The sequence below is a fragment of the Sebastes umbrosus genome, chromosome 22 (assembly GCF_015220745.1).
Source record: "Sebastes umbrosus isolate fSebUmb1 chromosome 22, fSebUmb1.pri, whole genome shotgun sequence".
Taxonomy (NCBI): Eukaryota; Metazoa; Chordata; class Actinopteri; order Perciformes; family Sebastidae; genus Sebastes; species Sebastes umbrosus.
Window position 1 is genome coordinate 12,843,194 of NC_051290.1, and position 23,918 is coordinate 12,867,111.

A 23,918-nucleotide genomic window follows, 5' to 3' on the forward strand; every position below is an offset into this window, starting at 1 on the left:
CGCATAACTTGTGACTTTACACAACACAAATACAAAAATACGTTTGTGAACAGTGAAATATTTGCAGATCATGGTATATATTTGTGAATTGTCTTCTGTGGATTACAACTATTATCTACAGATCTGCTGCGGTGCCAATCGGACACAATTCTGTAAACAAACAGGAGGAAAGTTACAAATAACATGTGGCCCATAAATCCACAGGAAGCGATCTGCAAATTCGCAAATATCATTCCACGTGTAGAAATAGATGCACAAATGTGTAGATATCACTGTACATGTAAACTTTAAAATACGTATTTACAGAGTAAGCTATGCGTATTTCTTTTTTGTATGTATTTCATTGTTTTTATTGGATTGTTTTCCACTGTTTGGTTATGTTTTTCTGCATATTTTGTATACTTCTTGTTGTTGTTTAACTTTTGTTGTATTTTTAAAATTATGTTAGTTTAGATCTTTCTTCCTTTTTTGTTATAGTTTTCTTTTTTCCTGGGGTTGGGGGGAGGTCCTTTGTATAAGCCTATGGCTTCTTGACCTCTCCTGACACATTTCTTGTTCTGGATTGTGTGCATATATATATGTGCAAATAAATAAATAAAAAATAAATAAATACAATTTGCAAATCGCCCTGTATTTTTGATGATGAATGTGACTTTACACAACACAAATACAAAAATACATGTTTGTGGATAGTGAAATATTTGCAGATCATACATATTTGTGGAATGACTTCTGTGTGTTACAACTAATAAAGTCCAATAAAAACTTCCGTAAATAAAAACTTGCATAACAAATAGGATATTAATTGTGAAATCTGTACAAAATTAAGTTAGAACAGCATCCCTACAGCTACAGCAACGCAACAGCTTTTATTTTGTAAAGCACACTGACTTCCGGTTGTGGGTGGACTAGTTGGTTGGGGAGCTTGACGCAGCAGCCGCCATATACATAAATGCGCGGCGTGTCTTCTGGAAATAGTGATTCCCAAAGTTATCCGCTCGTTGTTCACCTCTAGGCACGTCCACTCAACAGCAAGCATGGTTCGCGAAGTGACAAGTTTGGTAAGTAGTGTTTATTTTACCGCGTTTTATTAAAAACGTCCTTAGCAACACGTTAGTAACGGGTTTTCTAACGGTGGATGGGTTTCCAACGGTCGATGGTCGCCCGTTGTCTCTCCCGTGACTCCACATTAATTTATTTCCTAGCGTTTTCTAGCTTGTTTTCTGAGAGTTAGATGAATAAATCCATCTGATCATGACTTAGTAGTCAGAGTAAAGCTGTAGGGCTCCGTGTCCGCTTATAACCGCGGACGTGACCGCATGAATCAGCGTGAATAACCGCCACCATGCGGGTTAGCGGTTGGTAACGTTTGGTAACGGTTGGTAACGGTTTGTGGACTCATCTTGTGTACACCACGTCTTTAAGTTGCCTTGGAAACGGCTGTTAGACTGGATACCCACGGGGCGCTGACTCATGGAAACAATGCTGCATAATCTCAGCTGTGATTGTAGGCTGAATAGTCTGAGATAGAGATGCTATATAACAACTTGTGTTGAATGGAGGGGCCATCACTACACAGGAGTAGTGATGTGTAGGTCGCGAACGAGCCAGCTCAAAGAGCCGGCTCTCTTTAGTGAACGATAGGAGCCGTTTTCTTTTTTTTTATTAAAGGGACTGTTTGTAACTTTTTACACGTATAAATCTACCGGGTCGGTTTCCCATGCACGCTTGCTAATGCGCGCTCGCGTGTGGCTACGGCTCCTCCAGACCAACAGAGGTTTTCCATGTCTTGTGAAGTGACGGGGCTCCGCAGCTAGTAACGTTATCGTCTCCGACCGGGTGCCGGTGTCTCCCTCCGGCTGCGGTCGGAGACGATAACTCTTCTAGGGGCTGAAGCAGGAAAAGCCAACACTAGGATCAGCATTGATTCATGGAGAGACCTTCGTCTGGTCAGCTAACATTACTGCCAAGCAGGTGAAATATAGAGTGATGTTGTGGTTTTAGCTGACGTGTGTCGCCTCACTGTTTTGAGCGATGCTCGTTCATGTCTGTTTAGCGCGAGCTCGACGCTGACTGTCGTTGACTTAACGGCCACAGGTGTCGCTGTTAACAAGCGTTTCTGAAAGTTACAAACAGGCCCTTTAATTAATTCAAGGCAGAATGATAGGATGATCCTCTCCGCGCCACAGGCACTCCATGCACTGACTGTGACTGAATGTTGTGTTATTGACGTCCGTGGGACCAATCAGGTGATAGGTGCGCGCGCTGACGGTCTACAGGTACAGAGCAGGAGGGAGAGGAGGAGAGAAAGAGAGAGAGGAGTGTGGTGCGCGGAAACGAAACAGCATGTAAAATTACGGTATTCTGGAAATTATAACGTTTAGTGTTATTATATTGAATAATAAGTGATATATGTGCACACATACTAATCATAGGTCAAAACAGTTAAAGCTAAATTTGGCTGAATTATAAAAGGCAGAAGTGGTAAAAATGAAGAGCCGTTTGGGAGCCGAAAGAGCCGGCTCTTCTTGGTGAGCTGAGCCAAATGCTCCCATCACTACCACACAGCAGGCCATACTGGGTGTTTCAGGATGCTCGGGTGGAGACGGTATAATGTTCTTTACTACTGACGGTTACAAAGCATATTATAACATACAAAATGTATTACCTTGAGCGCATGCGTATTGGTGATAAACAACACGTCAGTTTACATCGTTTACCACCATTATAATAGCATAATAGTATAGTTTTAACACATAAGTTTAGTGTTGGCACCTGTCCTGGTCACTCTCTGGTCCTGCTTTAAATGTAACTGACTGCTAGGAAGAACAACAGAGTACTTTATACACAGAAAGAAAAAGTAGCAGTGGTACAAATATGTAGAAATATAATAACCTACAATTTAGAATGCTATAAATGAGCTGCCTTTGTTTGAAGTGTGTAAGTGTGCGTCTGAAAGTCCATACTAACATGCTATTAAGTACACTAAAATAGTATGTGAGAGAACCTTAGTATGAAACCAATAGTTTTAGTAATTGCATACCATTTCCAGTGAAATATTACAGTAATGCTTCGTCTGAAACCACAAACTATATGCGCTACATATCAAATATGTGTGTACTATCGTTCAACACACATTTGTGTGAATAATAAACAGTAGTATGTGTCTATTCGGACACACTGAGCAGTGATTTATGTCGTCACTTCCGGAGAGCCTCCTTGCCTTGTTGGAGATGTGTAACCATGGTAACCCGTGCCAACCTCAAACGTTATCATCTGTTTTCATTTTCTGTAGGCGGAGTTCCAGTCCATCCTGAAGGAGGAAGCTGGAGACAGGCTGGTGGTGGTGGACTTCACAGCCACCTGGTGTGGCCCCTGTAAAATAATTGGCCCAATATTTGACGTAAGTGGATGATTTTGGCACTCGAGTCTCGTCATAACGAGGCTCGAGGGCAGCATCTCTTGTTGCCCTGGCAACCTTTTGTCAAGCTGTTCCAACCTCAAGTAGGAAATGGCTGAGAATGTATATTATTAAGAAGTGAAAGTCAATTGTTCGTTTCATTGCAACGTCAGCGCCATTTCGGACTGTAAGCGACAGCGACTGGATTCAGCTATTAGTTAATTTTACAACTTTTAGGACATAAATGAGGGCTATTTAAGTGTTCGTACTGGGAAGTTGATTCATCTAAAAAATGCATCTATCTTCTGATTTACAGACGTATCTATACTCTTTGGCGTAACTTAAATAAATAACAGGACAAAGATTTCAAGCAATGCGTCAATATGTTCTTTTCTTAAGATCACATGGCAGCAGATGTTATTAATGCTCTTTGATCCACTCTCTTACAGCAACAGGCAACAAAGCCTGAGAACAAAAACGTGCTGTTCCTGAAGGTGGATGTGGATGAGGCTGATGTAAGTGTGTCTGTTTTTATTTTAATTATTATGTTTAAAGCCTGAAGCACCAGCAGAACACCAAAATATCAACATACCATCTGTTGGGAATTGTAAAAGGAAGGTCTGGTGTTGTGTAAGAGAAGGATTAGAGTAATTGTCCTTTTCCTGGTCTTGTAACCATGTCATTAATACGCAAAAAAATGTGGACTATTCGTGAAATCCATTTCATCAGACCATGTGGAACCACAGCTGACTCATGTGACCGAAGTGCAAAGTTCGGTCACATGAAAAAAATAGTGAAATGAGAACAAACTTTGCTTGATAATTGTTTCAATATTTAAATCTGAGACATAAAAAATGCAAATAGATAACCATAAACATTAACAGCATTGTTTAAAGAGGCAGAACAGCTTTTGGCAGAACGACTGGCCCGACATGTTGGCTTACATGTGGTAACTGTGACACACATTGTGACACAAGGGCTGTGTTTATATATGGAGCTGTTGGGCAAACTCCAGGTAATATCTGATCTGTGACGCTGTTAACATGGACCTTTGATACCACTTGATATTCCTGCGCACAAAAACAAAAGATACAATTCCTATTATGTGAATGAACAAAGCATTATAACCAAGTTGCTCATAATCTTATTTTAAAGGTATTCTGAAGCAGTTTAGATACTTTGAAACTAAAACCCGGCTACTTGAGCTGTTCATAGTTACACGGCTAACTTTACAGGTGTTTTTTTTATTGTGTTACAGTCCTTACGGGGTTCTGGGCTTTTCAAGTCGACCTAATTTTATTGACTCAAGGGGTTTTACACAGCAAGTATTTGTTTATGGTTAAACAAATAATAGAAAAAAAGATAGAGGGACATGCTCGGGTGTCATGTTCATCTTATAACTCACAATAGTTTGCCGTTTCGTATCTGGATGACTGGACAAGTCCAGCCTGGCAGCATTTCACAACTTGTTAAAAAACAACGCTATAGACATTTCTGGCTTGAGTTTGTTTTGACATCTTAAATTCCTGTATTCGCAACATGTTTACGCCCATTAAAAAAAGACCTGTTGACCTCACAGTTCCTATCGGATGCTTCACAGTTCACACATGTATCGGTCTGTTTGTGCCGATTCATCTCAATCAGGGCGTAGCAGTGTCTTTGACTCAGTCCAATCCATCTTACCGTTGTTCCTTTTGCTCTTTCCAGGATGTGAGTTCACACTGTGGGATTAACTGCATGCCCACATTCCACTTTTACAAGAATGGAGAAAAGGTAAGCATGAAAACATACAGCAAAGATGGAAACGGTAGCTCATTTACACATCCAGCAGATACAGAGCAACATTCACACCAAATCAGCCATTGCTGCGGAAACGCCAGTCCTCCCATTCATTTTAACGTGGGTAGTGCGTTTAACCTGTGGCGGTTGGGGACTGCAGGAAAAACTCGTTAAGAATTATAATGCCTTAAACTGAATGAATTTGAATTTATTTAAAAAGTAATTTTAATAGGTATCATCATTGTGATTTTGTATTATTAAGGTGGTCTTTAACCCTCCTGTCTGTTCTGTCTTTCAGGTGTTCGAGTTCTCCGGTGCTAACAAAGATACACTGCTTGAAAAACTGGCAGCTTTGAGAACATAAAGTCCCACCGACCAATCCACAAACCCTCATTGTATAATAACCACAGTAGCCACTGTTGCTCCCTGTACATGCCTAAGAAAACTCCAGTTACATGTCGTGTACAATAACCATCAGGTCTTCTATTCCACACAGGCAATTATAATTTATTCCACTCATTATGTATTGGTGACATACTCCTAGTCCTGTAAGTTCAGTGTATGTTTTTACCGTCTTAACTGGCTGAAATTTGATTAAAACCTGATGACCACTTTTAATTCTGTTTTATATAAGAGATTGGCTTTGCTCCTGACTAACTCCTGAACTTTCTTTGTATGTTTTGTTCACTAAGGTGGATTTAATAAATGAAGATGAGTTACAGGAACTTTGTATTCTTCTATTTCACATTTGAATGCATCAAACATGACTTTTAATAGCAAAGTATCTGATAAAAAAAAGAGCATTTAATGGTATTTTATGCTTTAATAAAAATGTGAATAGTTTACACATATACATTGGACAATCACATCAATAGTTTTTACACATCGTACAAGTATATAGCAGCATATGTTTAATACTGTTGAGTCTCTATATGAAAAAATACAGCTTTATTTTACAAAATGGTTCTTGCTTTGTCTTGCAGAGAGATGAGAATGAATGGTTTACAAGTGTGTCAGTCAACTATACAAGAATTCCCTTCATAAGACGATTCACATGGAGCTGAGTGGAAGCTTTAGAAGTGATAGTATCCTGATTTCCTTTTCCTGCAAAGAGAAGGAAAAAGGAGAAACTATTCAGTCGTTGTGCATACAATTCATGACTCTTATTAATGAAAAAGTTGACTAAATACACTGAATATGAACACTGAATTTATAAACTGCAGGATTTTACTTCTCCATTTCATACACTAAAAACATCTTGGCAGAGCAACCACACCTCACTATTTAGATGATAATGTATAATGCTACATAATGTAATTTACTTTAATGCCTGGAATAATTCTCTGCAAGCAGGCAAGAGCTTTTCCAGCTGATAGATTTATCACTTTGTAACAAAACCGCTGACAAAGATGCTCTTGGTGGATGACTCATATGAAACCATGGGACTTTCCATAAAGCTCATTTGTTTAGCTTCTATTCAACCCACAATTTGGAGCGTGTACAAAACAGAAGAGCAGGGAGCAGAGTGATCATTCTGCATGTGTGACTGCATTATGCAGGATGGAAACCTACAACAAAAATGATAAATATCCAATAAATGTTTAAATGGAGCCAGTAGAATTTAGATTTGCCAATAAATGTGTTCAACTAGCTATTTCATTCGTAAGCGTATTAGGGCCATTGTAGGTAAAAAATAAATTAAAGGGAAGGGGGGAATATTCCGAGAGAAAACTAAGAATTTCCAAGATTAAAGTTGCTAATTTACGAGAAAAGAAAACTTGGCTATTCTCTGAGATTAAAGTAGTAAATCTAGGAGAAAAATCTTGGATATTGTCTGAGATTTAAGTGGTAAATTTAAAAGAAAAATTTAATATCTTCTGAGACTACAAAGTCATTAATTTGCGAGAAAAAAACTCAGAATTTCCAAGATTAAAGTTGCTAATTTACGAGAACAAAACTTGGATATTCTCTAAGATTAAAGTGGTAAATTTACAATAGAAATACATAAATTTAGGAGAAAAAACTTGAATATTCTCTGACATTATGAAGTCATAAATTTGTGAGAAAAAACTCAGAATTTCCAAAATTAAAGTTGCAAATTTACAAGAAAAAACTACTTGGCTATTCTTTGAGATTATCCCACTGATATATCCCTTGGCTCCGTAATTTATTCTTGGTTACCTACAATGGCCCTAATACGGCGTCGTACATTTGCACATTTGCGATTATATTACAAAACATATAAATCTAAAAGTATGAACTAAATGACTCTGACGTAGTTAGTCTGTTACTTAGTCTTGTTTCAACAGTGTATTTTAAATCAGTTTGTATGATATACAGTCACAATGTCACAGTGAGACAAAATAAGTCCGATTTTTCTTGTAAAACTACACAATATTATACATTATACATACATATTATAATACAGTAACAGTTACCTTGTGCTCTTTAATAAATTACATTTCTTTATATACATATCTAGCTTTATATAGCAATCTATTTATCACTGATGTGATGTTATTCTAGTATTTATCATTATAATTACTCACTAAAAATATTACATTTAAATTTTAGAATATCATCTATTTATTTCAATATTTGAAAAACAACTTTTGTGTTTATTTTGTTTGTGTGTAATCACCTGGAGCAGTCGTGTCCGCTCCACCCTGGACTGCAGTGACATCTGTTCGGCCTGATGCATCTGCCTCCATTCAGACAAGGTGATGAACACACAGCTGTGGAGATGGCAGACAGACACACACACACACATTCATAAAACACAGCACGGTCATCATCACTGGGATCATGTTTTTGCTCATGAGGAAGTCAGATCAATAAGTTCTAAGAAGAAGCAAATATGTTGCTCATCTGTTGATACCGGTGTTACCGCATTCTCTCGGCAATGAGGCGACGTAGACGCCTGAAACATTTTTTTTTGGTGGAACTACCCTTTAAAGAATTGCTCATTCATCTCCTGCACAGTGTGTTTGCTTTGAGCTCTCAGAGCTGCAACACACTGTCATGACAGACAGATGGTTAAGTGCTCACTCACTCTTTCTTCTCGGTGCCATCTGTTATCATTAACACTGTCATTGATAAAAAAAAATAATTGAAATGGCATAAATTGTTAATTAGACATACCATATTTGTAGGTACAAAAAGTAAAACACAAGAAAATGTAAATGAATAAAAATGAAACTAAATTATAATAACACGCATAAACGTCTACACACTTCTTTTGTCTGGGTTTCTCAGGGACGGCATGTTAAAGCACGTCTAGGTGATAATCATATTTGTCCAGATGATCATTAAAAGCTTTAATAATATTGAAATGATTGGTAAAAGAAGCATTTCGTCCAAAAAAATATTAAAAGTTTGTATCTCCATCTTCTTGCTGAGAATGGAACTTATATACTGAAGTTGATACGTTATTACGTTACAATCAAAATCAGATTTATTTGCCAAGTTGCAATACAGACTGTAAAATTATGGCGGCAGTGTATATTTTGATGCTGAAAGGTTATTGACAGTGTAACAGTGGCGTCTGATACTATATTATTATTTACTGCCAACTGTAATTTACTTATTTATATATGTTAGTTATTAGTAATAAATAAATAAATAATCAAATACATAAGTAGATTTAAAAAAAAAAAACTACGGTGTCACACAACCCTCGTGAGGGTGACAATGACGTAAAAGGAATCCTGTTAAGTGAGGGCTTCCTCTATTTATATGCACTCTCAGCCTACGCCACTGTGCTATTAATGCTCACAGTGGGTGTGCAGCTTTACTCGCATACCTACCAGCCTAAACATGTGCAACCATCACACATGAACTCACCACTGTGACAGCGTGTGCCGGTCCACCCGGTGGGACACTCGCACTGGTAGGGTGCCACGCAACGGCCTCCATTCAGGCACGGCAGGATGCAGATAGCTGTTATCAAAGAGGAGAGAGGAGTCGTGTAAAGAGGAAGTCGTTTAAGGTCACCAGTCCATCTCTCTCTCTTTTAAGATCTCGAGGCCAGAGAGAAGCATATTTTTGTACTGATGAAGTGATCCATCTTAAAGGTCCCATATTATAAAAAAGTGAGATTTTCATGTTTTTTTTATTATAAAGCAGGCTTAAGTCCTATATAAATACTGTGAAAGTATCGAAACGCTCAATCCACAGGGAAATACACACAGCCCGTATTCAGAAACTCTGCATTTGAAACAAGCCGTCAGGATTTCTGCCCATTCGTGATGTCACGAATATACAATATTTAAACCCTTGACATAATTTTAAACGTAAACATTCTAAATGTGTCCCAGTTTATTTCCTGGTTGCAGTGTATGTGAATGGCATCATCTGACAGGAAGTACACATGGACCCAAGCTGTTGCCTAGCAACGCAATTCTGTTGCAATTCCGTCAAAATGCGCTAAAACGGAGCGTTTCAGACAGAGGGTAAATACAGGCATATTCAGGCTGACAGCATGAGGAAAATAAAGTTGTTTTTTTTAACATTAAAGCATGTAAACATGTTCTAGTAGAAACACAAAATACAAGTAGGAACCTGAAAATGAGCATGACATGGGACCTTTAAAAGGGAAAATTTGCCACCTTTTATGTGGATGTTCAATCAGTGTCAATGGTAAAGGTAGTCGATTAAAGCAATGATTTCCAGTGCATGCTAACATGCTCACAATGACAATGCTAGCATGCTGATGTTTAGCAGGTATAATGTTTACCATGTTCACCATCTTGGTGTAGCGTATTAGCATGCTAACATTTGCCAATTAGCACTAAACCCAATGTAGTGCTGAGGCTGATGGAAAAATGTCATTAGTTTTGCAGGTATTGGTCATAAACAACTCATTTAAATTGACTTGATGATGACGTTAGATGAAAAGTCAGAGGATCACAAAAGACTTCACCCTCTGGGAACAACGAATGTAACAAGAGACAAAATGTCTATAAACTGTCTGATGAGGCTTTGTTGAAGTACAGAGAATGAATGACAATAACTCTCTCAATGTCTCAGCTGAAAACAACCTTTCACTCCATTATCTGGGACCCTCTTTGTGCACCATTGTCTGTTCAAACCTGCTTAGCAAGCTGGTTGGATTCCTGTGTGTTGGTTGGTGAGCGTTTGGGATCATGTCACGATCGTGTAAACAGAGTTCAGTGATCGATATTTGAGGGTTGAATACTTACGCTCCTCACATAGTCGGCCCATCCAGCCCTCGGGGCAGGAGCAGATGTTGGGCCGCTGACACACACCTCCGTTCTGACAGTGCAGCCAACACACCGCTGAGGGAGAGGACACACACAAAGGTGTGTCAAATTAACATAAGAGGTGACACACATAAAACGTATATTGTATATGTAGAAAGACACATTTTTCACATGTAGACAAGTGTCTAAAACAGAGGAGATATTTAATCTCCTTCCAGTGAAATAAGAGGAAACAACAACTTCATGCACGAGACCAAAGGGAGCATTCACAAACTGCAAATTAAATTTCTGTGCAAACTTGTCAAAAACATCAGCAGAAACCCTCCCAGGTGTGTCTGTGTTTGTACGCGTAGACAGGAAAGGTGCACACACTCAGCAGCTGTGGAGGAAAGCGTAGCCTGGATCCAGCCCTTATTTTCATATGTAAAACATGCGAGTAGCCATTTGAATTTCATGTCACATGGGATCCACTGCGGTTTCTCTTTCTTTTGAAATTTTGCAGCGAGCGAAGAAGCTCATGAATATGGAGCTCTGATTTGTTATCTCTACCCGTGTTTGTAAATTGTGTCTTTAGAGTGTGATGTTCATTGTTTCTAGTTTTTCTATGATGAACCCAGTTCCCTTCTACCTGCCCCACATATTTCAGTGATTTTCAACAATGACTTTGGTCAGAAGGAGAGTCCACTTCATGTTTTAACCACGAACAGGTCAGTGTCAACGGGTCACATTTGTTTCCTGTTCAAATAATAGGGTTGTGTAGTGGCAAGAATCTGGCGATACGATACATATCATGATACAGGGGCTACGAATCAATAAATTGCAATATATTGCGATACTGTAAGCAAGACGATATATTGTAATTTTTAAAAAATCTAATTTTAAGAAAACTATCATACACATTGACTGAGCTAATCTTTGCACATAAACTGTTAATTAAAAATGTGTAGTGTTTTTGAGAATTGATACAGTATCACAAAACATAATATCGTGATACTCGATATTTTCTTATACCCCTATTAAATTACAGCTCTTTTCTTACATCTTGGTCATCATACAGTGTTCAGTTTATGGTTTTGTATGTGGTCTGGCTTGTGTTGATTGTGGAGCATAATTTCTTAATCTGTGTAATCTTCTACACAACATACCGTATCTTAAACCTACACTGGATTCTGGTCAACTGAGCCTATCGTAAGTCAGATAATATAAAAACTCTCAAACGAAGCTCTTCCACTTTGATCCTGAAGCACCCGAAACGATGGGTGTGTTGTAGGGGTGGGAATCACCAGAGGCCCCGTGATACGATATTATCACCATACTCAAGTCACAATACACAATACTTATTGCGATTTTAAACATTTTGCGATATTCTGAGTATTGCGATAAGATATATTTATTATCTTTTGTCAGCTGCAAATTATGCAGTTTGTCAACATCTTCACTATGTACATAAATCTCAGAGTTTTTATTCACATATCTTGAGTTGAGAGGTCAAGAGACAGCTTTGAAAATGGCCATGCTAGTTTTTCCTCACCAAAGCATAAGTTTGGAGTCGTTTTTCTAGTTTCATATGATTCCAGGATCTTCACTCTAGCTTTAAGACTGAGCCCACTACAACCTCTGAAAGACAGAATAGCGTCCGGGCCCACTGTTGGATTGTTAAGAAGGTAAATAGTTTGTATAATAACAGATACATACTTACAGAAGTGTATCGCTACAATATTGCCGCGCTAAAATATCGCAACACTATGCTGTATCTATTTTTTCCCAACCCTAGTGTTTTGTATAGCTGAGAAAAATTACAACTAAAAATAGAAATATCGAAATATCTTGACATGATGTCACATTGTATATTTGTACCCAAAGGAATGACAAAAATACACCTATAGGCAATACAACAGCCCCTGAGATGCCAAGCCCTTAAAGAACTAACTGTTTTACGACAGTTTTCTTTTCTTCCTTTAATGGGGCTGGATCCAGGCTTTAGAAAGTATTCATATTATGAGAGTGCAGAGGAGGAGGCATTAGTTGTGGTACAGCTGGAGGGAAGGGGTTCTGTGGTGAAGCTACCTTTTTAGGTTGACTTCTTGAACCACATCCTTTCCCAACCTTAACTGGTAATGAGGGAAAGGCCAAAAAAGATTTCTCTGCTACTTCACCTACGTCCACGTACTGTACACATGCAACCCAGCAGAAGTAGGCATGACAGGACAGAGAGAGCAGGCAAAGACACATTAATAACCTCCAGAGAACATTGGATCTGTTGGGGATGAGCAGTTTGGAGAAGTATAGCAATTATATAATTAAAAAGCGGAGAAGCAGCACGGCGTCATGTTGCAAAAAAGGGACAGTCAGAGGAAGCAGGAAGTGTCCCCTTCTGTTAAAACACAGAGGCGTGTTCTCTCTACCTCTGCATGTGGGAGGCGGCGTCCAGGTGCCGTTCTCCAGACACCTGCTCCTCCCGACGCCCTCCATGGCGTAGCCGCCAAAACACGAGTACGCCGCCACGTCCCCGAACTGGAACACCGCCCCCCGCACCACCCCATTGGCCACGTGGAGGGGGGGGCCACAGGACACCCCTGTACAACAGCCCAGATGGAACGACCCACGAGTTACTCACTACACCTTTTCTGTCTCCTCTGTCTGAATTAAGGTCATGCTTCTACTTTACTGAATGGCCTAGAGTTGATGAGCATATCAATCTTCTGTTTGAGCAAAGAGGAAAGTTTCAAGTCTACAGGGAGTGGACAAAATAATAGAAACACCTTACAGTACGGTACAATAGCAGCTTATACTGTATATGTCAGAGGCGTTAATAAAAACAGAGGCCTCCCATTGTTTCTCTTTTCTGAGAAAGCTTTCATTTTCTTCCCCTTGTCGCATTACATCATTTGAAAGGTCATGAACCAGCAAATCAGGAAGCGACTTTTTAGACAACACTTGAGATTTGAGAGATTTGAGAGATTTGCTTTGCAACAATACAAGAACTGAGCAGTATGAGCTTCCAGATACTGTATGTGTGTTTGTGGGGCTTCTCTGTTGTATTGTAAGGTGTTTCTGTTATTTCGTCTACCCCTTCTGTATATGAAATTGTGCACTGCAGAGTGAGACATCGGTGTCCATTGAATGAAATCAAGCGGTGTTTTTCTGTATCCCTCATTCATGCAACAGTGTCCAAATATCAGATACTTCAGTTGTGTGGCTTGACGATCAGTGGACGACCTCTCAAGGCCTTAAAAGGACTAAAAGGATTACAGTGAACATGCACATAAGAGTATAAACGCCATGCAAATACAAACAACGAGCCATAGCAACGTAATCACCATCCTGTTGCATATTCAGGACGACTGCACGCAAGAAAGATCACAGGGTTATGTGACAAAGGTTGCCATAGAAGCTGCAGAGGCTCCCATAATTAGTCCAGCATACAGGACACCAACACGGTGTTTGATGCAGCCACGATTGTTTTGATAAAAGCTCAGTGAGAGAAAGAAAGACAGACAACAGAGAAAATGATACTTCAGCCAACAGGCAGATTTAAGCCATGCAAGTGTTTGACACAAGACAAGGGGAGCATGCAGAGGGGGGAAATATCACAATTTCTACTTGATTATCTCATGAATTAGGACATGATTTGCCAGTTTGAGTATATATCGACATCCTAATAAATTACATTTGATTAGATTTCTCCCCGGACACAACTAAATCTTCATGGTTTTTTTTTTAGGTCAAAAATGATATTTGAGAATTTAAAAAAACTAACTGAAAAATCTGGAAAGGCTATATTGAATAATATCAGTTTTCTTACGTTAAACATGAGCAAACATTGTTGGCAAAATTATCTGTCAAAACTGAAAGAGTTGTGACAAACATGTACTGAGACATAATAATTTATAGTTGAATAAAGTTATTAAAGATGACAGTAAAGTTTGAACAGTAAACCTCACTGCAAATCAAGTAATCAAAATAACTATAAATTATATTTAAAAAAATAATATGAATATATTTTAGTATAAATAAACTATTAATAAAAACAAACTTCAATTTAGAAAAATCAAGGAAAAATGGAATGAATAAAACAACTACTGTATGTACTGGAAATTATATTTACCTGTCTACCAACATATGTACCAATACTGATATATATATATCTGTCAATATTAGTGACCTGCTGATGGACTGGCCAGACTTTATTGGTGCCTTCAAATGGGGTCGTGTTTACCGTGTTCACGAGAAGAGTTCATATGAACGCCCCCCTCTTGTGGTATTCAGTGAATATATTGTAATTTTAGTCGTATATTTACAATATGTCTGAGGAAAATGTTGATATTCCCAACGACCTCATCTTGTTCCTCTGTCATTATACCTTTTCTATTTTCTGCATTATGTTACCCACTTGCTAGTTTGCTAAATTGTTAGATTCTGTGGTTCCTAGACGCCGACAGTAACGTTAATATTGCAGTTGCTTAGCAGCGGTGTTCTCACGACTTAACCACTTGAACGCCAAGCATATTGCGTACACGACTTCCCATGTTGTAAACACAAGCTCACGAGTTTCATTTGAAGGCAGCGTACTATTGATGGATTGTGTGGTCACATTTTTTTTAGGTCTGTGGTTTTAAAATGTATTTAAAACAAAAGATATACTTTATATTTGCAGTTATACATCCGCAGTGAAGCTTCCCCAAAAGAGGATATGCAGTATTTTTCACCGTCAAAGAAACTACCTACTTTCACACACGGCGCTGACGAGGCTCCAGGTCCGGTCCGGCCTGCAGGTGATGGTGCCGCTGCCTTTGACCTGCTGACCTTTGGGGCAGGTGACACGGACCGACCGTCCGACATGAAACTCCTGCTGGGATCCGTTCCTGCTGCCGTCCTCCCTCCAGCCTGGAGGAGCCGGGCAAGACTTCGCTGTGAGGAACACAAGTGAAGGATTATTGACACACTGTATCTGTAAGCAATACAAAAGCATTATTTCTCAAATGTTTACCACAACATGACACAACAACAATATGTAATAGCTAACAAGGCTGACAACATGCCAGGGTACCGACTATACAGTGTAGAACAGATGTTTGGATTTGAGACAGCTTGAAAATATACATGTATATGGTTATAAGTTATAAGTTTAGGGGGAGAGAATGATACGTATGTACACCACATTTTTTTTATGTTTCTGTATTTCTGATATATCTGTGATATCTATAAAATCTAAAAATGAAGTTAAGTTGAGAATGTAAATTGTGGTAACTAAACACTGAAAACATCTTTAAATGCAATGGTGAAATGTACATTTACTCAAGTACTGTACTTAAGTACAATTTTGAGGTACTTCTACTTTACTTGAGTATTTCCACTTCATGCTACTTTATACTTCTACTCTACATTTCAGAGGCAAATATTGTACTTTTAACTCCACTACTTTTATCTGACAACATTAGTGAACTGTTACTTTGTATTAATACAAAATATAAATCAACTAACCTTTGGATTGAAGAGTTTTCATATATCATATGTCATATCTTTCATAAAAATATGGGATTTATACCTTACGTTTTTGGAATCAAGAAGTGATAACCCTTTTCTTTTTGGACAAAGAAACAGATATGTATGCATTTTTGCATGTGGGAAATTGTATAAACGTATACAAGTAATTTTATCTATTTTTGTTATTATTATCATTTTGTAAACGATCATTTTTGATGTTATCTATACCGAGGGCTCCGAATGATTCATTCTGTATAATGAGTACTTTGATGTTAATACTTTTGTAGTTTTACTTGAATACAATTTTGAATGCAGTAGTATTTTTACACTGTGGTATTACTACTTCTACTTCAGTAAAAGACCTGAGTACTTCTTCCCCCACTATTTAAATGTAATGTCATCCAGTGAGACACCACCGCAGACATTGAAATATACCACAGAGGGAAATTACACCATACAAGTTTCATAGAGAGAAGATTGCATTATGTGCTACAGGAGTCTCTATTTCTATGGTTAACCAATATAAGTTTGGGGTCATCAGATCATACAAAGAAATTTATTTTATGTGCCCAAGATGTATTTGAATGCAGCATCATTTCTACGTTTGTTTTGTTTTTTGTATATATTAACAGCAGCTGGCACCACTGCCAACATATAAATAAATCAAGACAAAGGATGTACATAATCTCCCCAGTCACTGCCAGCAAGCCATACTGAAAGCTAACTGTCACGCCAAGGACTTGCGATGAATGAGTTAATAGTGTGTGATGTACAGTATTCAAGCTGCACTTAATAATAAAGTATTTACAGGGATATTACGTTCATTTGAAACAAAACTTCTTTTGCTGCATGTAAATGTTTCTCAGATGAGAGAACTGTAAGTTTCATTTTTACACATATCCTGACGTATGACTTAAAAAACGACTGGAAAACACAAAAAATGTGTCTATTCCAGTAAACTGCTCTGACTCAAACTGCGTAGAAACTCTCTGGTAATAAGAGCTCCGACTCATTAACCATTTTGTCAGAGGCTATGTTGTGAAACAGATGAAGAAACTCTGTGTGCAAGCGTTTGCCAAATGCACAGGAATTCGTGAAAAAGAAACCATTGCAACAGTGACTCTGTTGACAAGCTGATAACATAACAGGAAGCCTAACTAATTGTCATATCACATCGGTTAAACTTCCCCTTCCCATGTATTTTGCATGCATGTTTCTGTGTGTTTCTCACGTTGGCAGGTGGGGAAAGTGGAGCTCCAGGTGTTGCCGCCCATACACACCACCAGAGAGTCTCCCACCAGGTTGTAGCCTTTATCACACTGGAACTCCACGGCGCGTCCTGTGTTCAGGTTGTGCTCTTGCACTTTACCGTACAACATCTGTTTCGGGCTGTCGCAGCCTTTGGCCGCTGACATGAGAGGAAACGATGGAGGTTAAAATCATGGTTCAGAAAGAGAAAGGGTGCTCTGGTACAAAGACGCAGGTAGAGATGTCAAGAAATAAACTTTTAATTCATTGGCGATCCTCCATACCTTCACATGTAGGTGCTGGCAGGCTCCACGTGCCGTTGGCCAGACAAGTGAGAGTCTTAACGCCGACCAGCTGCAGGCCGGCATTACATACATAACTGGCATTGTGTAGGTAAGTCTCTCCTGACGTGTGGACCTGTGCATGTTGTACTGCGGGAGGAGACCCACAGGATTGTGCTGAGGGGATAAGAGACAAGCATAAACGTGTCAAAGGTGTGGTGGGATTGATGCATGTGTGTGTACAGTATAATGTAACAGGTTGCACAACATTATGAGGAACTTGAGGTTACACTCTCCATACGATCTAAATTATGTCCATTTCACTTTACTTTGAGATATTTTGAAAATGTTTAATATGTTCAACTGGAATCAGGAAAGTGAACATCAAATATGAGACACATTTGTAATAAACCAGAAACAATGACGGTGCCTTGAGTGTTTTTGCCTTTTTCAAACTGCAGCACAAATGATTAAGATGCAGGATGACCGTTTTTATTTTCTAACCGAAACGCACCAGAAATTGTATACTTGTGTGGGATTTCAGGTGCTGCCTTCAGATGCTACTCTATTCATAATCCACCTGTCATATAATGCATTGTCCCTCAGCCATGACACTTTACTAAGCATTTAAGCATTTAATTGATTAATAATTAATTGTACTATAAAAATAGGAATAAATACATTTGTTTACAAATTAATTCTAATTAAATCTATGAATGAATTGGCTGAATTCAAAAAGAGTTTTAAATTCCATTATTTATGAATTCATTAATGTCTTTTTAAATTATGTGCTTATTGACTGTTTTATTGTGCTTCTGTAATTTCCTTTTTTAATTTGAACTATTTATTGATGGAATAATATTTCATTTGTAAATTATATTTATAATTCTTCTTTTTATCTGGGAGATTATTCCAGGTCTGTGTTGCATGATAACAAAACGCCAGTAGGCCAGTCCCAGATGTCCTATACAGGTCCTAGGAGGTTCATATGGCACAAGCATGTCAGAGTGCAAATAGCCAATATGTGTGGGGTTGTCTTGTCTTTGTAGGTTTTATACTCTTAAGGTGTGTTCCAGCTTTATTGACGAGACATTACAACAATGGGGTTAAATATTAGACCTTCTTAAGGACATTTCCTGGTCCGTCCCTCTTGTGTAAAGAAACCTACCAACACACACTGGCTGGGTGCCACTCCATGTTCTGTCTCCCTGGCAGGTCTGGATAGAGTCTCCCTGTGACAGGAAGAACAAATTGTAAAGATAAAAGAACAGTGGATGATTTAAACAGAGCAAAGTGTAGAAATATTGATCTGTAGAAATAGCAGGAATAAGATCCATGATAAAGATTTTTTTCACATCAGACTGAAACAATACACCTTTGTTTTGTTACTAAATTGCCCGCTATTACAGTCAGCAGATTGTCCTCTGTGTGTGTGTGTTATCAGTGTTATAGAAGGCACTCATTGTTGGCGAGTATTCAAATTGCAGAGGCAGGCATATCAGTGTCAATTTATCAGGAATAGAGTGACTCAGCTCCCTCTGTTTGCTCTGTAACTGCACTCTGCTATTGATTGCTGAGGAGAAATCATGTGACTTTCTGTAATCTGATTGTCAGCCATTAGCTCAGCCTGCTGTTTAAAAGCACAGTACAGGCGAGGAGAGGAAATCCTCTATAACAGGGAATAAGTGACGGACTTTTTGAAGGCACTATCCTCCACAAATCACATTTTTTAGGAGTTAGGAAAACTTGGTAAAGATCCATTCTTAGAGGGATAGTTTGGGTGTTTTGAAGTGGGGTTGTATGAGGTACTTATCCATAGTCAGTGTATTACCTACACGTACATGACGGTGGGAAAGTCCCCAGTTTGGAGAAGCAACAGGAGTTACCGGATGGAAGCAAAGTGAAGTACTGCTGTGGACGGGGCCGGCAGCAAAACTAATTTTAGCCTCCAAAAAGAAAGACCCACCTAAAAAAATCAATATCAGTTTAAGTGTACGCTATATTTAGAATATTTTCACTGCTTTACCTTGCCATCAGATAGCCCTTTCTGACAGGGGACTGAAGCCGTTGTATACATCTGTGCTCTCACCAAAGCTACCAGACTCAATTGAAAAAACCTGCAATTTTACCTCGCAGATCACGGGAGTTTGGTAACTCCTGTCTGTTTCTCCAAACTGGGGGCGTGCCGACTGTCATCTACTGTAGGTAATACACTTACTATGGATAAGTACCACTTCAAAACACCCAAACTATTCCCTTTAAGGTTAAACTCGGTTTATACAGCAAAGCAAGAATGTTTTCTATTATCTCCAACTTTGAGCTAGAGTTGGTTTTCTAATACAGCTGTGTTTTTGCATGTCTGATAAGCAGTACCTTCATGTCAAAGCCCGGCAGGCATGAGTACATGACAAAGTCTCCATAGTTGTAGCTGTCCCCCTCGGCGACACCGTGAAGAAGAGGAGGGGGTTTCTCACAAACCACCAGCTCGCAGGAAACTGAGGAGATGCTTGGAGCCCAGCTTCCACCCAGCTTCTCACACAATACAACAGACAGGACAGGGAAGAACTACATTATTCATGCTTTCTAATTGACCTGTTCACTGGAAAAGAGGAAGAGATTTGTGCCAAGTGGTCATAAAAACTTCTTCTTTGGAACACAGTGATGATGCACAATATTTCTGACACTTTAGTCTGTAACCGTCTGTAACAGTAAACTGACTCTAAATGTCTCGCCCGGGGTTTCATTGTGAAAGAAAGCCGAGTCATTTAAGAAAGCAGGTCACAACAACTTCCTTGCATGCACATAAAGTGACCGAGAGCATCTTGTTAACCATTACTCAACCAGGTAGTCACATTACTCACATTACAGGACAAATAATTGACCAACATCCTTCCTACCTGACACTCGGCTAGAGCTGACCCCTGCAGGCGGAGGCCAGGAGGGCAGGAGAGGGTGATGGTGCCCCCGACTGGAGTGAGTTCCTTCCCAGTGATTAGCAGGTGGGGGATGGAGAAGTTGCTGGGTAGCAGGCAGGGGGTGGGTCTGCACCGAATGCTGTGTTTGGACCAGGTGCCGTCACTCTGGCAGGAGAGAGAGGCCGTCTGTGTGGCTAAATTGTACCCTTCCTCACACCTGGAGAGCGAGAGGGAAACACATGAAAATGAAGAAAGGTAAAAGACACATTAAAGCAGTCTCAGGCCGCAACTAACGATTATTTTCATTGTCGATTAATCTTTTGATTATTTTTTTATTCAGTTTACTGTCATAGAGGAGTAAAGAAACCAGAAAATACTCACATTTAAGAAGCTGGAATCAGAGAATTTTTACTTATTTTTACTTAAGTCAGTCAAACATGTTTACTAAAATTTTTTTAAATCAATTAACAACACAAAACAATGACAAATATTGTCCAGAAACCCTCACAGGTACTGCATTTAGTATAAAAAATATGCTCAAATCATAACATGGCAAACTGAAGCCCAACAGCCAACAACAGCTGTCAGTGTGTCAGTGTGCTGACTTGACTATGACTTGCCCCAGACTGCAAGTGATTATCATAAAGTGGGCATGTCTGTAAAGGGCAGACTCGTGGGTACCCATAGAACCCATTTTCATTCAAATATATCTTGAGGTCAGAGGTCAAGGGACCCCTTAGAAAATGGCCATGCCAGTTTTTCCTCGCCAATTTTTTTTAGCACAAGTTAAATAATAAGTTAAATTTGACAGCCCTAGTTTTAACACAGTGACTAATAAATACAGTATTTACCTGTATGTGATCTGGTTCGGGAAGGTGAAGGCGTCTCCCTCCACCTGAGTGTGGGCTACAGTTGGAGGTTTTCCACAGCTCACAGGCTCACAGCTGATTCTGGGTTCCCCCCATCTGCCGTCTCTTCCACAGGAGAGGTGTGGGTACCCCTTTGGCTGGTAGCCGGGCCTACACCTGTATATAACTGTGTCTGGGAAGGTGGCACTGCCGCCCTGCAGTACAGCGTTGGGGACTGTAGGCGGGGCGACACTGCACCTCCCCCGGCCACACACAGGCACGCCGGGGCTCCACACCCCTCCCTTCTCACACACCGCCTGAGAGGGACCCAGCAGCTTGTAGCCGTCGTCACACTGGAAGTGCACTCGGTCTCCGCAGGCGCGGTCGCGACCGAGGACCACGCCGAATTTCACCACAGGGAGGGCGCAGACGCAGGGCCGACACTGAGGCACCGCTCCCACCCAGAAGCCTTGAGCGGAGCAGCGCAGGATGGGATCCCCGACTACCTCGTAGCCGTCGAAGCACACGTACTCCACCACGTCGTCATAGTTGAAGCTGGAGCCGTTCAGGAAGCCGTGGCTGATGTCCTCGGGTGGATCACAGCTTATGATGTCACAGCGAGGTGCGGGTTTGTCCCAAAGTCCATCTGTCTGACAAATACGTGTTGGATCTCCGTTAAGTGTGTATCCCTCATCACATTCATAGTTTACCTTGCTGTTGAGGCCAAACTCTGACCCGAACCCACGCCCGTTGGGTATTGGCGAGGGTTTGCCACAGCGGGCGGGTACACAGGTGGGAGACTCGTGGCTCCAGGTGCCATCAGCCTGACAAACACTGATAGATTTCCCTTGTAAAAGGAAGCCAGGCTGACAGCTCAGTTCTATCTCACTATTATAGCTGTACCCCTCTGCTTTAAAAGTAATATCTCTAGTGACTTTAGGGGGACCACAAGATACTGGCTCACACCAAGGCTTCTGTCCATTCCACTTCCCATCCGCCCGGCAGGCAATAGTGTCGCTACCCTTCAGGACAAATCCAGGACTACACTCATAGTGCAACACCTCAGGATACACAAAAGCACCGCCGTGCGTTGTGCCATTAGCGACAGCACCTGGGTCGCCACAGGAGACAGGCCGACAAACTGGGGCGTCGTTAGTCCACAGTCGACCTGATACGCACTGCCTCACAGACTCCCCCTCCAGGTCATACCCGTCCTCACAAGAATACTTGACCATACTACCGAGGGAGGTATCAGTCACATTCATCCAGCCGTGCTCTGGACTGGGTGGTGTTTCACACTCTGCGGGGACACAGGACGGGGCCGTGCCATTCCAGCCTCCATCCTCCAGACACACCAACCTGGTGGGGCTCGTGATGTCGTAACCTTTGTGGCAACGGTACTCGATAAACGTCCCGTAAAGGAAGCTCAAGTCCATAGGTGAGGCTAATGTTCCAGTGTCTTTAGAAGCAGCATCAAAGCCTCCTACTCTAACATATTCCCCAAAGTCAATGTGAGGAGGCAGGCCGCAGTCCGAGGGCACGCAGACGGGAACAGAACTAGACCAGCCGAACTCCTCGCAGGTCAAATGGTCGTGGCCTACTAGCTGGAAGCCGGGAAAGCAGCTGTAGAAAATGGTGACACCGAAACTGTGATCCTGGCCTTCTACGAATCCGTTTTCAATAGGTTGGGGTGGGGTGCAGGATATCTGCACACAAGCAGGTGGCTCGATGTCCCACTCCCCGCTGGCCAGGCACTTCAGAGTCTCTGGGCCTTGAAGGCGATAACCACGGCGGCAGGAGTAGGTGGCACTGTGACCAAACTGGAGTTTTGTATAAACTACTTTACCATTGGTTATCTGTTTAGGGATTGAGCATTCAATTGGGCGGCAGGAAGGCACTCCTCCAATCCAGAGTCCCTTCTCTCCACAGAGGACGGTGAAGTTGCCCACTAGATTATATCCAGTCTTACAGCTGTACAGCGCTTTGCTGAGGTACATCAGACCCTGGACGTCAACGATACCATTAGAAATCTCCACAGGCTGAGGGCATTCAACTGGGATACACTCTGGGTAAGGACTGCTCCACTGCCCGCTGGCTAGACAGGACACGGAGCTTTCTTTTCTTAAACTAAAGCCATCCATGCAGGTGTAGCTCACCAGGGAGCCGAAAGGGAACGGAGGAGAGGACGAGGAAGGGCTGCCGAAAGACACTTCAGGCAGCGGGCCGCAAAACACCTGCTTACACACTGGAAAGGTGTCGTTCCACTCCTGGGACGGGGTGCAGCGGAGGATCCGGGCCCCCTCGAGGACGTAGCCATCCTCGCAGGATAATTCCACCGTTCCAGACTCAGAGTCCAGGCCCTTCAGCACCAGGTGGTTCTCCTCCAGCGGCGGCTCTGGACACTGCACCGGTGAGCAGCGAGGACGCCTCGACTGATCCCACCTCCCGTACTTCAGACAGGTCCAGGTGGCTTCCCCGGCCAGCTCGTAACCCTCATCACAGACGTACTGCACTTTTCGGCCAACCTGGAAATCAGACCCCCTGTAGTGTCCATGGACGATGCTGGGAGGGGAGTCACAGGTCAAAAGGACGCAGGTGGGAGGGTCGTTGTTGGTCCACTGGCGGTTGGCTTGGCAAACCCGCTCTGGACGACCAACCAGTCTGTATCCTGCGTTACAGGCGTATGTCACCTTGCTGTTGAAGGTGAATCGACCTCTGCCCTATAGGGCAATAAACAG

At 41.0% G+C, this 23,918-nt stretch overlaps 2 protein-coding genes across 7 annotated transcripts in view; one reads left to right on the forward strand and one right to left on the reverse strand.

Moving 5' to 3' along the window:
• Positions 1-901: 901 nt before the first annotated feature.
• txn (thioredoxin) lies at positions 902-5,900 on the forward strand. The gene is made up of 5 exons (XM_037757995.1): positions 902-1,061; positions 3,296-3,403; positions 3,850-3,915; positions 5,108-5,173; positions 5,478-5,900. Exons 1-5 carry the CDS (start codon positions 1,038-1,040, stop codon positions 5,541-5,543), a joined length of 330 nt encoding a protein of 109 aa, XP_037613923.1. The 5' UTR covers positions 902-1,037; the 3' UTR covers positions 5,544-5,900.
• Positions 5,901-5,987: 87 nt separating this feature from the next.
• svep1 (sushi, von Willebrand factor type A, EGF and pentraxin domain containing 1) overlaps positions 5,988-23,918 on the reverse strand; it is a 110,659-nt gene continuing 92,728 nt past the window's right edge. For 5 of the 6 annotated variants that reach the window (XM_037757991.1, XM_037757989.1, XM_037757988.1 and 2 more), the window contains 12 exons: positions 21,184-23,900; positions 20,315-20,549; positions 19,791-19,946; positions 18,586-18,649; positions 17,421-17,594; positions 17,120-17,296; positions 15,130-15,312; positions 12,807-12,977; positions 10,381-10,476; positions 9,023-9,118; positions 7,821-7,914; positions 5,988-6,283 (listed from right to left, as the gene is read on the reverse strand). In XM_037757991.1, coding sequence (XP_037613919.1) covers positions 6,253-6,283; positions 7,821-7,914; positions 9,023-9,118; positions 10,381-10,476; positions 12,807-12,977; positions 15,130-15,312; positions 17,120-17,296; positions 17,421-17,594; positions 18,586-18,649; positions 19,791-19,946; positions 20,315-20,549; positions 21,184-23,900 — 4,194 coding nt within the window. In that variant the 3' untranslated portion in view covers positions 5,988-6,252. The remainder of the gene's footprint in view (positions 6,284-7,820; positions 7,915-9,022; positions 9,119-10,380; positions 10,477-12,806; positions 12,978-15,129; positions 15,313-17,119; positions 17,297-17,420; positions 17,595-18,585; positions 18,650-19,790; positions 19,947-20,314; positions 20,550-21,183; positions 23,901-23,918) is intronic. The other variant, XM_037757990.1, reaches the window with a different exon arrangement.